Source organism: Leguminivora glycinivorella, chromosome 11, assembly GCF_023078275.1.
Source record: "Leguminivora glycinivorella isolate SPB_JAAS2020 chromosome 11, LegGlyc_1.1, whole genome shotgun sequence".
In the NCBI taxonomy this organism is placed as follows: domain Eukaryota; kingdom Metazoa; phylum Arthropoda; class Insecta; order Lepidoptera; family Tortricidae; genus Leguminivora; species Leguminivora glycinivorella.
In genome coordinates, this window is record NC_062981.1 from 11,720,944 (window position 1) to 11,740,055 (window position 19,112).

Here is a 19,112-nt window from a genome sequence, read left to right on the forward strand (position 1 = left end):
GTATTAAAATAAAAATTATGACCATCAATGTTTACGGGGGTTATCTAAATATACCCAAACTCGGAATAAAAAAACTAATAATGTATATAAATGCTAAAAACATTGATTTTGAATAGTAATATAGTAAGTTGTGACCAAAATAAATAATCAGTCTTGATGCATTACATCAAGTGCAAAGACGTCTTTCAAACCCGCGCGCTTCATTTGCAATGAGTATAGTTCAAAAACTACTGAACGGATTTTAATGTTTTTTGTTTTATTTTGCAGATGATATTAACAGATTTTATTTCAATAAATAAAAATGTGACTATATCGTAGAAAACCTATTTGTAAATTTCGTGAGAATAAAAAAAAATGAAAGTTTCATATTTTTCTTATTATGCGGCCGGCATCTTTATTATTTTAAATGATTTTAATTTTTATATGAATAAATGTTTTAATACAAACTGATAGCCACCCCAACCATTAAAATCGGTGCAGCCGTTATGATTCCAAAATTTTTTACATCACGTGCAAACACGTCTTTCAAATCCGCGCGCTCCATTTCAAATGGGTATAGTTCAAAAACTACTCAACGGATTTTCATGATTTTTATTTTATTATGTAGATAATATTATCAGGTTTAATTTAAATATAGACAAATGTGGCAACATAATAGAAAATTTATAGGTAAATTTCACGAGAATGAAAAAAAAAGTTTGAGAATTTCATATTTTTCTTATTATTCGGCCGCCATCTTAATTTTTTTATGAATTTAATTTTTTATATTAATAAACGCTTCAATACAAACTGACAGACACCCCAACCATCAAAATCGGTGCAGCCGTTATGATACTATAATTTTTTAAATATATGCGGCCGCCATTTTGGAAAATGTCCGCCATCTTGAATTCTAGTGGATGAAAATCGTGTTTCCTCGGATGAAATCATTTGTATTGGTCCCTAGTATCACTGTGCAAAGTGGCTTGCTTTCTGCATAAAATGCAGTTTTTTTCCGTAAGCCCTATGACTAATATTATGTTTTATGCCTAACTTGACATTGCATGAAATATTTCTATATTATAATGCACCGAAACCAGAGTTGCCCTAGATACCGCCAGGGCTCATCTACAACGCTGTCTTGGCTATTGCGCACCCAAGTCCTCGTCAAGACAAGTCCGATGACGCAAACAGAGTTTGCCTATGTTACACCAAACCCGAGTTCCCCTAGGTACAGCCAGGTTTCAGCATCAGCTCTATCTCGGGTACAGCTCACCCAAATACTCATTAAGACAAGTCCAATGACGAAAACAGCGTTTGCCTGTGTTACACTAAACCCGAGTTCCCCTAGGTGCAAACAGAGTTCAGCATCAGCTACACTTCGGGTACTGCTCACTCAAGTACTCATCAAGACAAGTCCGATGACGAAAACAGCGTTTGCCTGTGTTACACTAAACCAGAGTTCCCCTAGGTGCAGCCAGGGTTCAGCATCAGCTGGACTTTGGGTATTGCTCACTCGAGTAGTCATCAAGACAAGTCCGATGACGAAAACAGCGTTTGCCTGTGTTACACTAAACCCGAGTTCCCCTAGGTGCAGCTAGGGTTCTGCATCAGCTGGACTTTGGGTATTGCTCACTCGAGTACTGATCAAGACAAGTCCGATGACGAAAACAGCGTTTGCCTGTGTTACACTAAACCCGATTTCCCCTAGGTGCAGCCAGGGTTCAGCATCAACTGGACTTCGGGTACTGCTCACTCGAGTACTCATCAAGACAAGTCCGATGACGAAAACAGCGTTTGCCTGTGTTACACTAAACCCGAGTTCCCCTAGGTGCAGCCAGGGTTCAGCATCAGCTGGACTTCGGGTACTGCTCACTCGAGTACTCATCAAGACAAGTCCAATGACGAAAACAGCGTTTGCCTGTGTTAAACTAAACCCGAGTTCCCCTAGATGCAGCCAGGGTTCAGCATCAGCTGGACTTCGGGTACTGCTCACTCGAGTACTCATCAAGACAAGTCCGATGACGAAAACAGCGTTTGCCTGTGTTTCACTAAACCCGAGTTCCCCTAGGTGCAGCCAAGGTTCAGCATCAGCTTGACTTCGGGTACTGCTCACTCGAGTACTCATCAAGACAAGTCCGATGACGAAAACAGCGTTTGCCTGTGTTACACTAAACCCGAGTTCCCCTTGGTGCAGCCAGGGTTCAGCATCAGCTGGACTTCGGGTACTGCTCACTCGAGTACTCAAAAGACAAGTCCGATGTCGAAACCAGCGTTTGCCTGTGTTACACTAAACCCGAGTTCCCCTAGGTACAGCCAGGGTTCAGCATCAGCTGGACTTCGGGTACTGCTCACTCGAGTACTCATCAAGACAAGTCCGATGACGAAAACAGCGTTTGCCTGTGTTACACTAAACCCGAGTTCCCCTAGATGCAGCCAGGGTTCAGCATCAGCTGGACTTCGGGTACTGCTCACTCGAGTACTCATCAAGACAAGTCCGATGACGAAAACAGCGTTTGCCTGTGTTTCACTAAACTCGAGTTCCCCTAGGTGCAGCCAAGGTTCAGCATCAGCTGGACTTCGGGTACTGCTCACTCGAGTACTCATCAAGACAAGTCCGATGACGAAAACAGCGTTTGCCTGTGTTACACTAAACCCGAGTTTCCCTAGGTGCAGCCAGGGTTCAGCATCAGCTGGACTTCGGGTACTGCTCACTCGAGTACTCATAAAGACAAGTCCGATGTCGAAACCAGCGTTTGCCTGTGTTACACTAAACCCGAGTTCCCCTAGGTACAGCCAGGGTTCAGCATCAGCTGGACTTCGGGTACTGCTCACTCGAGTACTCATCAAGACAAGTCCGATGACGAAAACAGCGTTTGCCTGTGTTACACTAAACCCGAGTTCCCCTAGATGCAGCCAGGGTTCAGCATCAGCTGGACTTCGGGTACTGCTCACTCGAGTACTCATCAAGACAAGTCCGATGACGAAAACAGCGTTTGCCTGTGTTTCACTAAACTCGAGTTCCCCTAGGTGCAGCCAAGGTTCAGCATCAGCTGGACTTCGGGTACTGCTCACTCGAGTACTCATCAAGACAAGTCCGATGACGAAAACAGCGTTTGCCTGTGTTACACTAAACCCGAGTTTCCCTAGGTGCAGCCAGGGTTCAGCATCAGCTGGACTTCGGGTACTGCTCACTCGAGTACTCATAAAGACAAGTCCGATGTCGAAACCAGCGTTTGCCTGTGTTACACTAAACCCGAGTTCCCCTAGGTACAGCCAGGGTTCAGCATCAGCTGGACTTCGGGTACTGCTCACTCGAGTACTCATCAAGACAAGTCCGATGACGAAAACAGCGTTTGCCTGTGTTACACTAAACCCGAGTTCCCCTAGGTGCAGCCAGGGTTCAGCATCAGCTGGACTTCGGGTACTGCTCACTCGAGTACTCATAAAGACAAGTCCGATGTCGAAACCAGCGTTTGCCTGTGTTACACTAAACCCGAGTTCCCTTAGGTACAGCCAGGGTTCAGCATCAGCTGGACTTCGGGTACTGCTCACTCGAGTACTCATCAAGACAAGTCCGATGACGAAAACAGCGTTTGCCTGTGTTACACTAAACCCGAGTTCCCCTAGGTGCAGCCAGGGTTCAGCATCAGCTGGACTTCGGGTACTGCTCACTCGAGTACTCATAAAGACAAGTCCGATGTCGAAACCAGCGTTTGCCTGTGTTACACTAAACCCGAGTTCCCCTAGGTACAGCCAGGGTTCAGCATCAGCTGGACTTCGGGTACTGCTCACTCGAGTACTCATCAAGACAAGTCCGATGACGAAAACAGCGTTTGCCTGTGTTACACTAAACCCGAGTTCCCCTAGATGCAGCCAGGGTTCAGCATCAGCTGGACTTCGGGTACTGCTCACTCGAGTACTCATCAAGACAAGTCCGATGACGAAAACAGCGTTTGCCTGTGTTTCACTAAACCCGAGTTCCCCTAGGTGCAGCCAAGGTTCAGCATCAGCTGGACTTCGGGTACTGCTCACTCGAGTACTCATCAAGACAAGTCCGATGACGAAAACAGCGTTTGCCTGTGTTACACTAAACCCGAGTTTCCCTAGGTGCAGCCAGGGTTCAGCATCAGCTGGACTTCGGGTACTGCTCACTCGAGTACTCATAAAGACAAGTCCGATGTCGAAACCAGCGTTTGCCTGTGTTACACTAAACCCGAGTTCCCCTAGGTACAGCCAGGGTTCAGCATCAGCTGGACTTCGGGTACTGCTCACTCGAGTACTCATCAAGACAAGTCCGATGACGAAAACAGCGTTTGCCTGTGTTACACTAAACCCGAGTTCCCCTAGGTGCAGCCAGGGTTCAGCATCAGCTGGACTTCGGGTACTGCTCACTCGAGTACTCATAAAGACAAGTCCGATGTCGAAACCAGCGTTTGCCTGTGTTACACTAAACCCGAGTTCCCTTAGGTACAGCCAGGGTTCAGCATCAGCTGGACTTCGGGTACTGCTCACTCGAGTACTCATCAAGACAAGTCCGATGACGAAAACAGCGTTTGCCTGTGTTACACTAAACCCGAGTTCCCCTAGATGCAGCCAGGGTTCAGCATCAGCTGGACTTCGGGTACTGCTCACTCGAGTACTCATCAAGACAAGTCCGATGACGAAAACAGCGTTTGCCTGTGTTTCACTAAACCCGAGTTCCCCTAGGTGCAGCCAAGGTTCAGCATCAGCTGGACTTCGGGTACTGCTCACTCGAGTACTCATCAAGACAAGTCCGATGACGAAAACAGCGTTTGCCTGTGTTACACTAAACCCGAGTTCCCCTAGGTGCAGCCAGGGTTCAGCATCAGCTGGACTTCGGGTACTGCTCACTCGAGTACTCATAAAGACAAGTCCAATGTCGAAACCAGCGTTTGCCTGTGTTACACTAAACCCGAGTTCCCCTAGGTACAGCCAGGGTTCAGCATCAGCTGGACTTCGGGTACTGCTCACTCGAGTACTCATCAAGACAAGTTTGATGACGAAATCAGCGTTTGCCTGTATTACACTAAACCCGAGTTCCCCTAGGTGCAGCCAGGGTTCAGCATCAGCTAGACTTCGGGTACTCATCAAGACAAGTCCGATAAAAAAAACCGGCCAAGAGCGTGTCGGGCCACGCTCAGTTTCGAAGTTTTCCATATGTTTCTCAAAAACTACTGAACCTATCAAGTTCAAAACAATTTTCCTAGAAAGTCTTTACAAAGTTCTACTTTTGTGATTTTTTTCATATTTTTTAAACTTGTGGTTCAAAAGTTAGAGGGGGGGACGCACTTTTTTTTCCTTTAGGAGCGATTATTTCCGAAAATATTAATATTATCAAAAAGCAATCTTAGTAAACCCTTTATTCATTCTTAAATACCTATCCAACAATATATCACACGTTGGGGTTGGAATGAAAAATATTATCAGCCCCCACTTTACATGTAGGGGGCTACCCTAATATTTTTTTCCATTTTTTATTTTTGCACTCTGTTGGCGTAATTGATATACATATTGGGACCAAATTTCAGCTTTCTAGTGCTAACGGTTACTGAGATTATCCGCGGACGGACGGACGGACGGACAGACAGACATGGCGAAACTATAAGGGTTCCTAGTTGACTACGGAACCCTAAAAAGCAGCGTTTGCCTGTGTTACACCTGAGCAAAGAAGGAGCCTATCATAACTATAAGTATTTGGTATTGAAAATTGAACCTTATTTAGTCTACAGCCGTTTCCATCAAACAGAAACGCGCAAATATCACACACAATACCACCGTAGGTAACGATCGTATGTTATTTCGTTCGGAGTAATGTGTGCTTTATGAGCGAGGTACAGGATTTAAACTCGCACGATATGCTATAAGGGAAAGCAAATAAAACCCAATATAAGGCTTACCCTTATGACGTTAGGCTGAGCCGATGATAAGGGTTTTGAAAGGGTATTGGGCTATTTTAGGTAAGCGCTTTCGTTAGGGCTTTAAAAGCAAAATGAAAGGGTATCGCGTCAAAAGGGTAGGGTAAGTTAAACCCTCGAAATACCCATACAAAACCCCGTATAAGGGATAGCGGGCCGGTCCCTGGTCCACTCTATTCAACTGTAAATATTTCGTTCAATAATATCTTCACTAGGTACTAAATATGTTGAGTAGTGGAGATATTAATGAACGAAATATGCGAGCGGTGGAAATTAAAAAAATGGCCCCCTGTCTCTAGGTAATAATTAATAATTATGTACTATCAGCTGCAAAAATCATGCTGGAGAAATCATGGATGAATTCATTGATAAATTCGCCATGCACTTTTGCAGCTGATAGTACCTACCTAAAAAGTACAAACCGTCTATAACCGAGAGTGATTGAGGTAACTACGATATATGCGGCATTATTACAACAAAACGAGCTTTTTTCCTTCTTACTCAAGTGAAGTTGACAACCCCGCTTCATCACGTTTTATTATAGATTTTTTTTGGTACAATTTCATGGATTTAATAATTATTTGAATCATAATAATAATTTCCTCATAAGTGATGCGAAAAGCAGTAGTTACGGTATACCTGTGTGTCACATGGATGGTAGCAATACTTTCCAAAAAAATCTTAAATTTCATGAAAAATCCACGAAAGTTTCACGAAAAATAAAGGGAATTTAAATTTATGAAATGGAAAGTTTCCATCCATACAATTGTTTCCGAAGTTTTCCTATCTGAAAATTTCAGATATTTGGAAACTTTCCGTCGGCACATCATTAGTTATTTGTTATACAAGGGGGCAAAGTTGTATTTTAACGCCGAGTGTGGAATTGAAAAAACGAGCAAGTGAAAGGATTCTATAGTTGAACCACGAGTGAAGCGAGTGGTTCGAGAACAGAATCCTGAACTTGGCGAGTTTTTCAACACACGAGAAGTAAAATACATTTGCACCCATGTGTAACACAAAACTTTTCCCCTCACTATAGCGAGGAAATTACAACGCAAAAGAACGCTTTTTTCTACTCGTCGACTTTAATCTGTCAATTAGGATACCACAGACTAAACTATAAGTGCTGACTTTTCAGTGTTAGATAGTCTTTGACACTTAGGCAACTGTAATATTTCATTACAGTTCACTTTTAGTTAACTGTAATAATTTCAAAAATAGAACTTCATACAAGTTCTTTACTAATTTGCGATACCTGGCAAATTTTTCTGCATCTGAAACACGTTTTTTTTTATCTATCGCGTTATCGACCAATCAGAGACGGTTATTACGAGTACAAACAATTGGTTGCTATGTAATTCGATGTTGATACAACGGTGATTACGGTGAACGACGCTATTAACATTAATTTTAACTTGAATGATGATATTTTTCGTCCATTGATGATGAAGATGATGACTCATAGAAAAAGTATTGTATTCAATAGTGATATAATTAAGCTTTTACTCTCGTACCGTACTATTAGGCCAATCAGCAAGCTTCGTGGCCTAAACATGGTACTCGACTGAAAAGCTTTGTATTATATCACGATTGTATAAAATACTATTATCACTGCTTCCAGTAGTTCCACATGTGGTAAATCATCTTCATCACTAAATACATCCACTTTTATCAATTTTTAACCGCCGCACCCAAATCTCAAGGAAGGAGGTTCTCAATTCATCTGTATTTTTTTTATTTATTTTTTATGTTTGTTCCACGATATCTCCGTCGTTACTGGACCGATTTTGAAATTTTTTTTTGATAAAATGTACATATATGCATACAGATTAGTCCGCCCCCATTTTTATCAGAACCCAGTTCTGACGATGGAATCCTGGAGAAATCGAGGGAACTCCTCAAATTTGAAAGGCATACATATGGTGATTTTTGTGTGCAGTGATGGAACTTCTGATAATGATCAGAACGGAACTCCTCAAATCTGAACGGCACACTTATCACTATAAGTCACTACTTTCGTATTTTTATAATAACAGCATGTTTTTAAGTTCCGAATAGTGACATTTATTTGTTAGGAAATTTGTTATCTTTGTTGTTGAGTATATTGAGTTTTCAAGTCAAATTCTGTCAAGTCAAGCTCGATTTCTTATATGTAATCGGATATCGGATTCACGAGGAATTGAGGAAACTCCTCAAAACTTAACGGTATATGATATTGGCTCTTCATTAAATTTGTGTTTCCATCAAATAATCAAAGATTTATATTTAAAGCAGTTTTAAAAATTACCTACACATTTCTACATAATCCGACATTCGCAAGTACCTTTCACCAGAACCCCAAAAGCGGCGGTTTTTTTTTCTTAAAAATTATAAAGCAGAAAATTTTAATATATTCAAGGTCAAATTACTTTATCCACTACTGGATAAAATACATTTTTACCCGCTGGTATTAAAGGACAAAACACGTGTTTCCGAGCTGTGATTTCCACCATCCCAAAGTATTAAGACACAAACTAACTATAAGTAACACAAACTGTCTATAAGGCCTTAAAGGAGGAAGGAGTTTTCTTGGAGGGTTAGTAGGTTGCTTGCGGGGTTTTTAACGATATAAGTACATAGGTATTTATATTTTCCTCCTTTCGATTTACTAGTAGATATCATGCGAGAGGAACGGCAATTAACACGCAGCTTTCGATTAGTTTACATACTGAATGTTATAAAAAGTACCTAACCTGCATAATCTTTATGGTCCGATGCTGCCACTTTGCCTATTTTACCTAACATTGCCTGCCTCCAAAGCTAGATTGTAATAAGCCATTTATGATGGCGGTCACTATCCTATCAGTTATTATTTGGGGAACTACTACTACCACTAGGTATTTTAGCGCCAGGCAGTGTTAGGCAGGGTGGGCAAACTGCAGCATTTGACTGTTATTTACTAGTTTATCAATATGACTTTGAGAAAATTAAATAGCACAGATTGTTTAGCAGGCATAACGACTAATGAAAAAAACCGTACCGTGGTTCCGTACCTTGAGAGGAGACCGGTAGGTTGAAAGAAATTGTCAAAAATATTTTCAAATGAATAAATCTTAGTTGTTGCTATCATGAGTTGTAGACGTCAATAGGTTACAGTGACTTCTTCCCTGCCTGGCTACGTCGTAATAACGCTTGTATCAAAATCAAAATACACATCTAAAAGTTTAAACACTGACTACATGTACTCTTAGTACTCATCATAAACACATCATCTCACTGCCGTACCTCTACGCTACGTATATACCTACTGTTCGTAATTGTCATTGAACTTAAACTTCACCATTATTCGGATGATACGAGTATAATTATGTACCTATACAAAAATACCTAAGTATGTATATCTAATGCGCAATTACACAATCGTATAGACAGCGCCGGCCCGCGCACTTGATCAGGGTAGAGCGAGATACAGTTTTGGCGCCCCCTTGTTTAAACCTTTTTGGGGTCCAAACCCAAAACGCCATCGTTATAGATTTGCTTTGTCCGTCTGACACCTCACAAACATTTAATTAATTAAAATAGCTATATTAACGCGAGCGAAGCGAGCGCGAAATTTTTTCCTATAATTGATGGGGGGGTCTACATCAGCCCCTGTCTTTCATAGGTACACGTACCTATGCGAGGCTAAAGCTTTCCTGCGAAACTGATAACAGTCGGAATTGAGCTTCATTTCAGGGCCAATGCAAGACATGGGAGACAAAAGCAAATCGCGGCAAAGGCCAACTTGGACAGACATTGGAAATTCGACATGTTCGACTTCAACTGCAAAACTGCAGAGCTTGGAATTAAATAGGTTAATTATGCTCTCATGTTGTTCGGCCTTTGGCATATTTTGGGGAATTTAGACTTCAGTGTGCTTACGTTCCCGACTTCTAGGCCTTTTATCTCGTCATCAGTTTAATTTTATAACACTAACGCCGTGGCTTGCGTGGGCGACGGTCGCGCGACCGTCGCCGTCGCGTCTCATACTTCCATGTCGATAAGGTTTGATTTCGTATGCGTCGCATCGCCGTCGCACGATCATCGCGCGACCGTCGCCCACGCAAGCCACGGCGTTAGAGTTAATTAGGCCACAGTAACTCGGTAGTCAGCGTCGGGATGCCATAATGGGCATCGGTGGTTTGCCATGTGTCGGTTTCCTAGTGATTAAAAGTTCGTTCATCATCACGCTTACGCTCCTTTGATTCATACAAAATTGCGCGTCTCTGAGACTTTTTGCGCCTCTGGCTTTAAGAGGGACTCCGCTTTGGATTGTCGGTCATGTCATTTGGATAGCGACGTAACTTTGTCTTTGTCGCTCGGCCTCGCAACAATGTGGTTCGTCAAGAGCTATTAGATTCATCTTTCACGACGCCCTAGCAACAGCTCTCACCTTATGAATGTTGTACATTTTGGCATTGTGGTGCAACTTTTCAGATAATCAGAATCACAAATCTAGACTTTAAACAACTAAATAAAATTCGATCCCGGGTCCTCTCATCAATTTAGGCTATGTGTGCGCCCACGTAATGACGATTTTGGCGCCCCCCTTACCATTCGGCGCCTAGAGCGGCCGCTCCACTCGCTCTACCCTTAATCCGGCCCTGCGTATAGAAACACGGAAACGCGTACCGGTCTACGTTGGTAATTGCAAAAATTCAGATTTTTGGTAATCATCGAACATAGAGCAAATCTCATTCAGGTTTAAAAGCGGAAATGTATTGACATGACGTGACGCCAACAAACTCTAATAACAAAAAGTTGTGTTTAGTAAAATTATATGCTAACTTACGTCTTTTTGCTACTACAACTGTTTACAGACACACCTCCAAACTTATTTATAAAAAGGCTGTTGCCTAGGAGCGTGTATTATAAATATAGCTTGACCCCAAGACCGTGAAAGGATGTATGGGAATATTGATCATGAAATAGTGGTTGAGTAAAGCGTTCGGTGAGCGGTTCGAATGTCGCCGCAGACGCACCTCGCGGTGGTTGTCGCTCTAAACATCACTGTTGCGTTTGCGCAGACTCTTCGAGCGCTCGCATTCAATCGCTAACGCCGCGCCGGTGCCTACCTACAAGCTGCTCAACAAATCGTGAAATGAACGTGCTACTGTGAAAATAAATTGTGAATTAGCAAATTGAACTTTGGTTATTTGACAACGAAATGGCTATTTTAACTTTTGAAAAATTTACAGGTGAGTCTTAGTTTTTTTACTGGTTTTGTACTTTTTTATTACCGGTATTTTTGTGTCGCTCCAAATACACCCTACTTTATGCCTTATCAAAGTATAATAAATATGATATAATAATAAATATCAAAAATACTCAACACTGAATTTCTGCGGGTCTCTAAAGTTGGTGTTTCCAAACTTTTGTTAACTAATAAACCTTCCTAAATATAAACGTAATATTAAAAATAAAAATAAGATAATAAGAATCCTGTAAACCATTTTTAGCGTTATTGATATCACTGTCGTTGTTATAATGCAGCGTTGAAATCCAATTCAATTTCTAAAAATGCGTGAAAATGGATTTGCAATTTTTGCTGCACTTTATGAACGGGCAAAGCTGAAAAAAAGTTTATTCAACCGTACATAATATATGACTGTATCTGAGAAAATTCTCAATCTAAAGATAAATATATACCTACTTAGGTAAATAAAACACAATGAAAACAACAGTAGGTACGTCAAGGTTGAGATCAAGAGTTCTCTCAAATCTTCGTCAATATGAAATGGAATGAGAAAGAGGAAAGGTTTTCTAAGACCATTTTCGAGTAGCAGGATCTGGTAACTGCCCTCACTGACCCAAAAAGAATTCAGCCTTGTTTTGAGTTCTCGTAAAAACTTATAAATAACTATGAATTTAGCAATAATAGCAATTTATCGACTGTCGATTTAACCCTTAAATGCATTAATTTTTCTTTTAACGAGATATTAATATATGACAATGGTTTTCTGACTCTGGGAAAAAATAATAAGGTCGATTTTTATACTAAATCAGTGTGAGAAGTTAAATAGGCCAAATCGTATTTACTTATATAAATATATCGTTATTGGTAAGTTTTATTAAAAAAAAAAAATACTACTATAAAAAGGTACACTATTTGTGAAACCCTATGATTACAAACAGGTTTAAACATAAACTAATTATATTAAGGCCGGCAACAGACAGTCTGAAAAATTCATAATCTGAATTTGGATTTGTATGCAACCTGTCAGTTCAATCAGACAGATCTGTCAGTGTCAGTTTGCATAATAATTCAAATTCAGATTATGAATTTTTCAGACTGTCTGTTGCCGGCCTAACTCTGAAAAAATCAGCCTAAATCACATACTAAAAATTGCCATCATCCTGTTTATTCACACTTTTCCGCCATATCATCTTAATCCTTAAATAATAAATCATTATATTATTTAATCGTTTATTAAATAATAATAAATAATGTAAAATATTTACTTAAGCAATAAATGTGATTTTGGATAGCTACATATTGAGACGGGCCATCAAATATATGATGCATCATCATCACCATGCGTTTGAGGGTTAAATTCGAACATCAATAAAATTCTAAGATTCTTTGATTTTGAATCTTTGTTAATCATCTTAATCCTTAAATAATAAAGCATTATATAATTTAATTTATTTAATCGTTTATTAAATAATAATAATAATGAATAATAATTACTTAAGCAATAAATGTGATTTTGGATAGCTACATATTGAGCCACGGGCCATCAAATATATGATGCATCTTCATCACCATGCGTTTGGGGGTTAAATTTGAATATCAATAAAATTCTAAGATTCTTTGATTTTGAATCTTTGTTAATCATCTTAATCCTTAAATAATAAATCATTATATTATTTAATCGTTTCTTAAATAATAATAAATAATGAAAAATAATTACTTAAGCAATAATAAATGTGATTTTAGATAGCTACATATTGAGCTACGGGCCATTAAATATATGATGCATCATCATCACCATGCGTTTGAGGGTTAAATTTGAACATCAATAAAATTCTAAGTTTCTTTGATTTTGAATCTTTGTTAATCAACAATCACTAATCAGTCTTAAGTAGTTCGTTAAGGTTAATTATTTTATATGCAGCTCAGGTATGTATTTATGATTATGTATACACTATACAATAAATATAATAAAGTGTTGTTTACGTCAGTGTTTAGAAAAAGAACTCAAGTAATCATAAATCAGGATTAATTTGTTGTTTCAAGAATTATGATTGTTTCATTCTTTCACGTTATTAAACATATGAATGGTACAATTAAACACAAAATTAATAGGACGTCTAGAACTTCTTGTGGCATATATTGAACAATCAATCATCGTCATTTGCTTATTATCCTTGGGGTCGGCGCAGCACGTCTTTTTCCATATCTCTCTATCGGACTTCATTTCATCATTAACTTCTATTCGTTTCATATCATCTCTCACACAGTCCACCTTTTCGTTGGCTTTGCTCTCCCCTACCACATTCATTCGTAATAGGTACTGTTCTCGTAACATCCACGTGGTAAAGGCCCAGGCCCAGGGGGGGGTCAGTTGGTCTATTTGTATGGCCAACAACCTAGGCTCCTAGGGGCATGACCCCCCCCCCCCCGTGATCCCCTGGAATCCTTCATCCTTGTCGGTTCCTAGTTTGATAGATATACGAGTAACTACCTACTTACAAGAAGTTTATTTTATTCACCTCATACCTAACATTTATCATATCAAAAGTTTCAATACTACATATATTATGTCGAGAGATGGTGGCTACAAATTTTACTCTGACAGTAATTCTCTATTAAGTATTATAGTCGATAATACTTACTTTTATCATAGTTACTTAGTACGTAACTTTTACTACGGTACCGAAACCAAAATCGCAAAAAATGCTGTTGTATGCATTTTGACTGTCTAAACCTGACATTTTTAATGGAAGAGTAAATTTACTTTCTGCGATTTCGTGGCGGTCCTATCACACCTACAAACTCCATGTTTATATAGATTATCATTATGAACCACTTCCTTTTGTCGGTACCATAAGTCATTGATCGGGCTGTTATATTTATGATAAATCCATGGCTTTCACATTTAGGTCTAAGAGGCTTTTCACATTATCAATACCTGACGTTATCATATATTACGTGCTTCCGATATTAGTGGCTTGTAATCTTAACGACCATTTTTGATAGCATACCACAAATATTACCGATTGACAGATCTCTTCGTATATAGTGATTGTCTCATTAAAAGAGCTGATATATCGGATTGACTGCTCACATGTTTTTGATTGATTTTTATTGAACCGAACGCGTTTTTTAAAAAACACATAAATTAACCAAATTTCGAAAAAGACATCGTGTAGACTGTAATTGGTCGTTAAAAATTCGAAATTTTAATTTCGGTCAGCAAAAGTGGTAAAGCCTTCCAAAAACGTTACGGTTTCGGAATAAATGTGTACAGTAAAATACAATTTCGCGATTTTAACTGAATTTAAATTTGCCCGGTGGCAGCGACTTGGGTGAGGTTTTTTATTTATAAGTTATTTTAATTTAATCTAATTTATTTTATTTATTCCTTATTTCTAAGTTTATTTATAGTTGTTATATTGTTTGTTTTTCAATAATTTATGAACGTATAGAACTTGTAAAAAAAAAATATTTTTCGGAGATGATATGCTTAAATCCTGTAGGATCCTATCATCCTGATAATAAGTAATAATGTCAACACAGGGCAGCTTGTGGCGAGCTGTTGGGGAACAGCGACCCCACGTACCCGAGTGCTCCTGGGGAGTTCTGTTACCCGTAAGGCGGGTGGGTGGGACAGTACTCTCTACCTCTGGCTTGCCTTGGCTGGCCGTCCAGAGTGGAGTCGTTAGGGCTACATGCCCCAGGGATGGAAGTGAAAATTTGCATAATAAGACGCGAGTTGGTACAGTGGCTTGACAGCCACTGGGAAGAAAGCGGTGTACACCTCTCGACACCCTTGAGTTCTCACACCGGTGTTGCCCTTGAGCCATCTTGGATGTCGCTTTTTGTGGGGGCCCATCTTGTGGCGACGAGTCACCGTCTCGTCTGCCGGAAATAAAATTGGATACCGTTTTATTAGGCAGGCGTCTGGTTTTTTATCCATAGCCCATTATTTAGTCCATCACTTTCATCAAAATAGCCCAGTTCATTTTAGATTCCATTAACTCTCAAATCCTTACACCCTGGCGTGTGCTGCCTCTGCGTGTGTCCCATGATATGGGCAAGGGCAACATCCGCTCGGTGTACCCCTTACATTTCATTAAAGTGTCAAATGGGCCTCTACGCGTTGGCTTCGGCCCCGCGCACGCCTCCCAAAGGTCCGGAACACCATTGTTCCGTGATGGGAAAGTAATAATGCAAAACTACGCTCCTATAAAACTAGTAGGTATCTAATGCCATATGCATAGCAAAATCATGTTACATATTATTTCAGAATGTCTCTTGAGAGTGTAAATAGCTTCGATCTTAAGTGATGGCGGCTAGGTTCGTGTGGCTTGTAATGTGGAAGCGCTCTTAGGCCTACATAGACATTAGTAACCCGATGTCGCTGCCCTGCGCCGTAACTGCATTTAACGAACGGGTTTGCATGTAACGAGTTCTGCACATCGTTATTTTTAGAAGCACCTCTTGTATAGAATTCGCCAGGGGCATGGTTGTTGCTGCCCTCACTTTGTAGGCTATTCTATGTTAGATCTTATGGAGTCAAATTAGTTCCAATTGCCGCCGCTAGCATTGTTTGACATGTCCATAACATTACGTGTATTCATGATCAGCGCCACTACTTCACGAAAGTCGTTAATACAGCTTATGCAAGTTATGCAGCATTTGTTAGTGCTACAGAGAAATATGGCCAAATCCGGGTAAATTTCCTTAATGATAATGAGTCAATATATGCGGCCAAAATTTCGAAGAATGCCTGACCACTCTCTCCAAACAGACAAATTACGGTATACGAAATTTAACGATAAACAAATTACATAAATTCGATTAACGCGGATTATCAGCAGTTGGTTTTGGTGTATTGAAAGTAAATAAGATTTAATAAGTATTGAGCGTTCGGAATTGTTGACTTAAGTTTATTAGACAGTTCGTGTTACCTCATAGTAGTCATAGTGTCTGCAAACAATAAGAATTAAAACTGTCAATTTGCGAGTATATTTAAGGTCATCAAAAACCAGAGTAAACATCGCTTGCTGCTCATGACATCATCTTACCTAAGTATCATCAGTATCATCACCTATTGTGCAGATACTAGGTGCTCGCGAAGACTTGGTCACATTTTAAGAGAAAATGTCATATAAACTTTTCTAGATTTCGTCTAGTTTCAAAGTTATTGCAAATAAAAAAAACATTTCCGTATTGTTATTCAGTACAAAAGGTCTTCTTAATGGCTCTGATGCGCAATTGTGGAGCATAGTCTCACAGTCGTCATTGATAGATGTCAAAATGTGATGACAAAAACTTCAAAAAAATTTGGTTTTTAGAAAAATAAATTAAGAAACTCATTTTGATTGTCAACTTTATGGATAAAATTTACTTTTTATGTGAAAATTCGTCCAAAAAAGAAAAAAAAAACACAAAACTTTTTTTTTGCCCAAAAATTTTTAAATTCATATAACATTTTTTCTTTCTTTTGGCCTCTGAAACGGGTGGTTCAAGTTATGCGGGTTCCTCGCGAGCACCTTGTATTTTGTACAGAAGTAAAGTTTTGTTGATAAAATAACTAATCCTCGTTAATAAGATATATTTATGAATTAAAATTAAAAGTGTCATCTTCTGGGAAACTGACCAGCACTAGTACGTTTACTACAGTCAAAGAAAATCGAGTATGTAGCAGATTACTGTCAAAGTAGGCTTGATATGTGTTAAAATTGCTAAATATTTTATTCGCGCCATCTAGCCGAGATTCGACCAAAGGTGCCAAGCTAGGAAACCCTACATTTTTCTTAGTATGTATTAAATTAATCTGTTTATACGGAATTATATTATGTATTTGCTACAGTGTTATACGATTGGAAATATTCTGGAAGCAGGTCGCTCAGTTTGCTCCGGCTTTCACTTCGCCAGTAAATGTGGAATATTCCAGAGCCAAGTTCAAGCGCAGGCGTAAATATTGCGATACCCAGCAACAAACCGACACCTGACACAAAACTACAGCGTAGCTGTACCTGGTACTAACAGCCAACCGTGTAAATAGAAATAAATAAACTTAGCTCTTGAAATTATAGCGATAATGGCATTGTATGCAGTTACCTAATATAGATCCTGTTAAGTGACTTAGTCACTCATGTACTCCATATTATAAAAAAGGTATTTAGACAAATACCTGTTTTATAATTCGATTCTCAGACGAGTACAGATATAGTGCAAAAAAATTTCCTTCGTATTTTTACGGAAACGTACAAACATGTCAAGCTATATCAGTCAGTCTCAGTACAAGACGTACTGACACTGTCTGAATTAGCATGACAAATACGAACGTTTCCGGAAATATACGAAGGAAAATCTTTTCGCACTACATGTGTAGGATGCTAGACTCTGAATAATTCACAGTCTACATGCACTTTTTTCTAGTTGATCTTACGCAAAACTGAAGACACTCAATAGTTCCATTTGGACCATTTGTTAGACCAGACCCAAGTGTGTTGTATGTAGGTAGGTGCAAGTCTCATCATAAAGTTTCAATTTGAGTTTAATTGTTAAATTCATGGGAAAGAACCGAGAAATAATGTTGATAAGGAAATAACACGTAATGGCAGCCACAGCTATACCGCGAAAGTTCTATAACTAGAGAGAATCTAGTAGAATTTCATGTTCTGCGTTCACTTGTTTTAGCCCAAGAAAAGAATCCCCTAATAAACAATTTTCACAATTCTTTACATTCATTTGTCACCTACTAAGTCACCTAACGCTTTCCGGATATGTCATAACATAACATTGAATGAATAGTGTTGTGAGTTTCAAGTAGAACTAAGCCGGTGGTTGAACGTCAACAGTTTTGCCGACGCGCTCCCCCATGTTATCAAATACTGGCCGATGTTGACGATTGCAACCGTGGACGATAAAAGAATTTCCCGAGAATCGGACGTGATTTTATTGGATTCTTATCCGCCTCGATACGAGTTCTGTTATGCGGCGAACATCGATACGCGTTTGAGTAGTTATGTAGTTAGGTATCATGTAGTTGTGCTCGAATAGGATTACAATACAAATAAATAGAACTATATATAATTAGTATTTGTTTGAGAGATGTAAGGCCGGTCCTGGAATAAATGACAAGAATAAGCGACATAAAGGGTTTTAACTAAAAATAGGTTTTATTTTGTACGGTAAGACTTGTAAAATGCCAGTTTGATAAATAGAAAATTTAAATATAAATACAACTCAACGATATAACTAGACCTTTAGGATCTGCGACATAGGATAGAAAATAGGAACTTTAGTATAAAAATATCATATTTCTTCACATTTTAACTAGCTAACTATTGCGTGGACTTTTTTTAATACACGGCAGTTATCTAAATTTTGTATACGGCGTATACCATATTTCACTTTCACTAACAAAAAAACGGATCTTGGAACGAAAACGACGCAAAGAAAGTCGCACGTTGACCTGTCACTTTTTGCGTCCTTTATCACTCGGTCAAGGACATTGTACGAATCGTGAGAATACCTACTATTATTAAATAGTGGACATATCTGATCCATGTCGAATTGAAATCTAATAAAGTATTTGAATTTTCTTAACATTATCCTATATTTACTTAGTTTGAATCGAGCGAGTTAATAAAGTGTATGGCAACTTTATCACTCGCGGGCGACATACTTTTTGACCACGACGACGTCTGCTTTGTGTGGACCGCTTAAGTAAGTATTGAACTTATTGGATTGTAGTGATATGCAAGTAAATTACACTGGGAAATTCTATGGAAAACTATTTCAACAGTGCTTCAAGTTTTTAGCTGTTTTTGTTACAACTCGCTCGATTCAAACTAAATAAATATAAGATAATGTTAAGAAAATTCAAATACTTATTAGCTCTAAATTCGACATGGATCAGATACGAGTATGTCCACTATGAAAAAGGACGTTTATGTTTGAGGAAATGTTGAGAAAAATAACGCTTTCATGGAAAA

The 19,112-nt window shown here is 39.1% G+C and overlaps 1 protein-coding gene across 1 annotated transcript in view; it reads left to right on the forward strand.

Annotated features, from left to right (window-relative positions):
- Window positions 1-10,934: 10,934 nt before the first annotated feature.
- LOC125231209 (putative inorganic phosphate cotransporter) overlaps window positions 10,935-19,112 on the forward strand; it is a 38,607-nt gene continuing 30,429 nt past the window's right edge. The window contains exon 1 of the mRNA XM_048136583.1: window positions 10,935-11,134. Within this exon, the coding sequence (XP_047992540.1) occupies window positions 11,104-11,134 (31 nt within the window). The 5' untranslated portion in view covers window positions 10,935-11,103. The remainder of the gene's footprint in view (window positions 11,135-19,112) is intronic.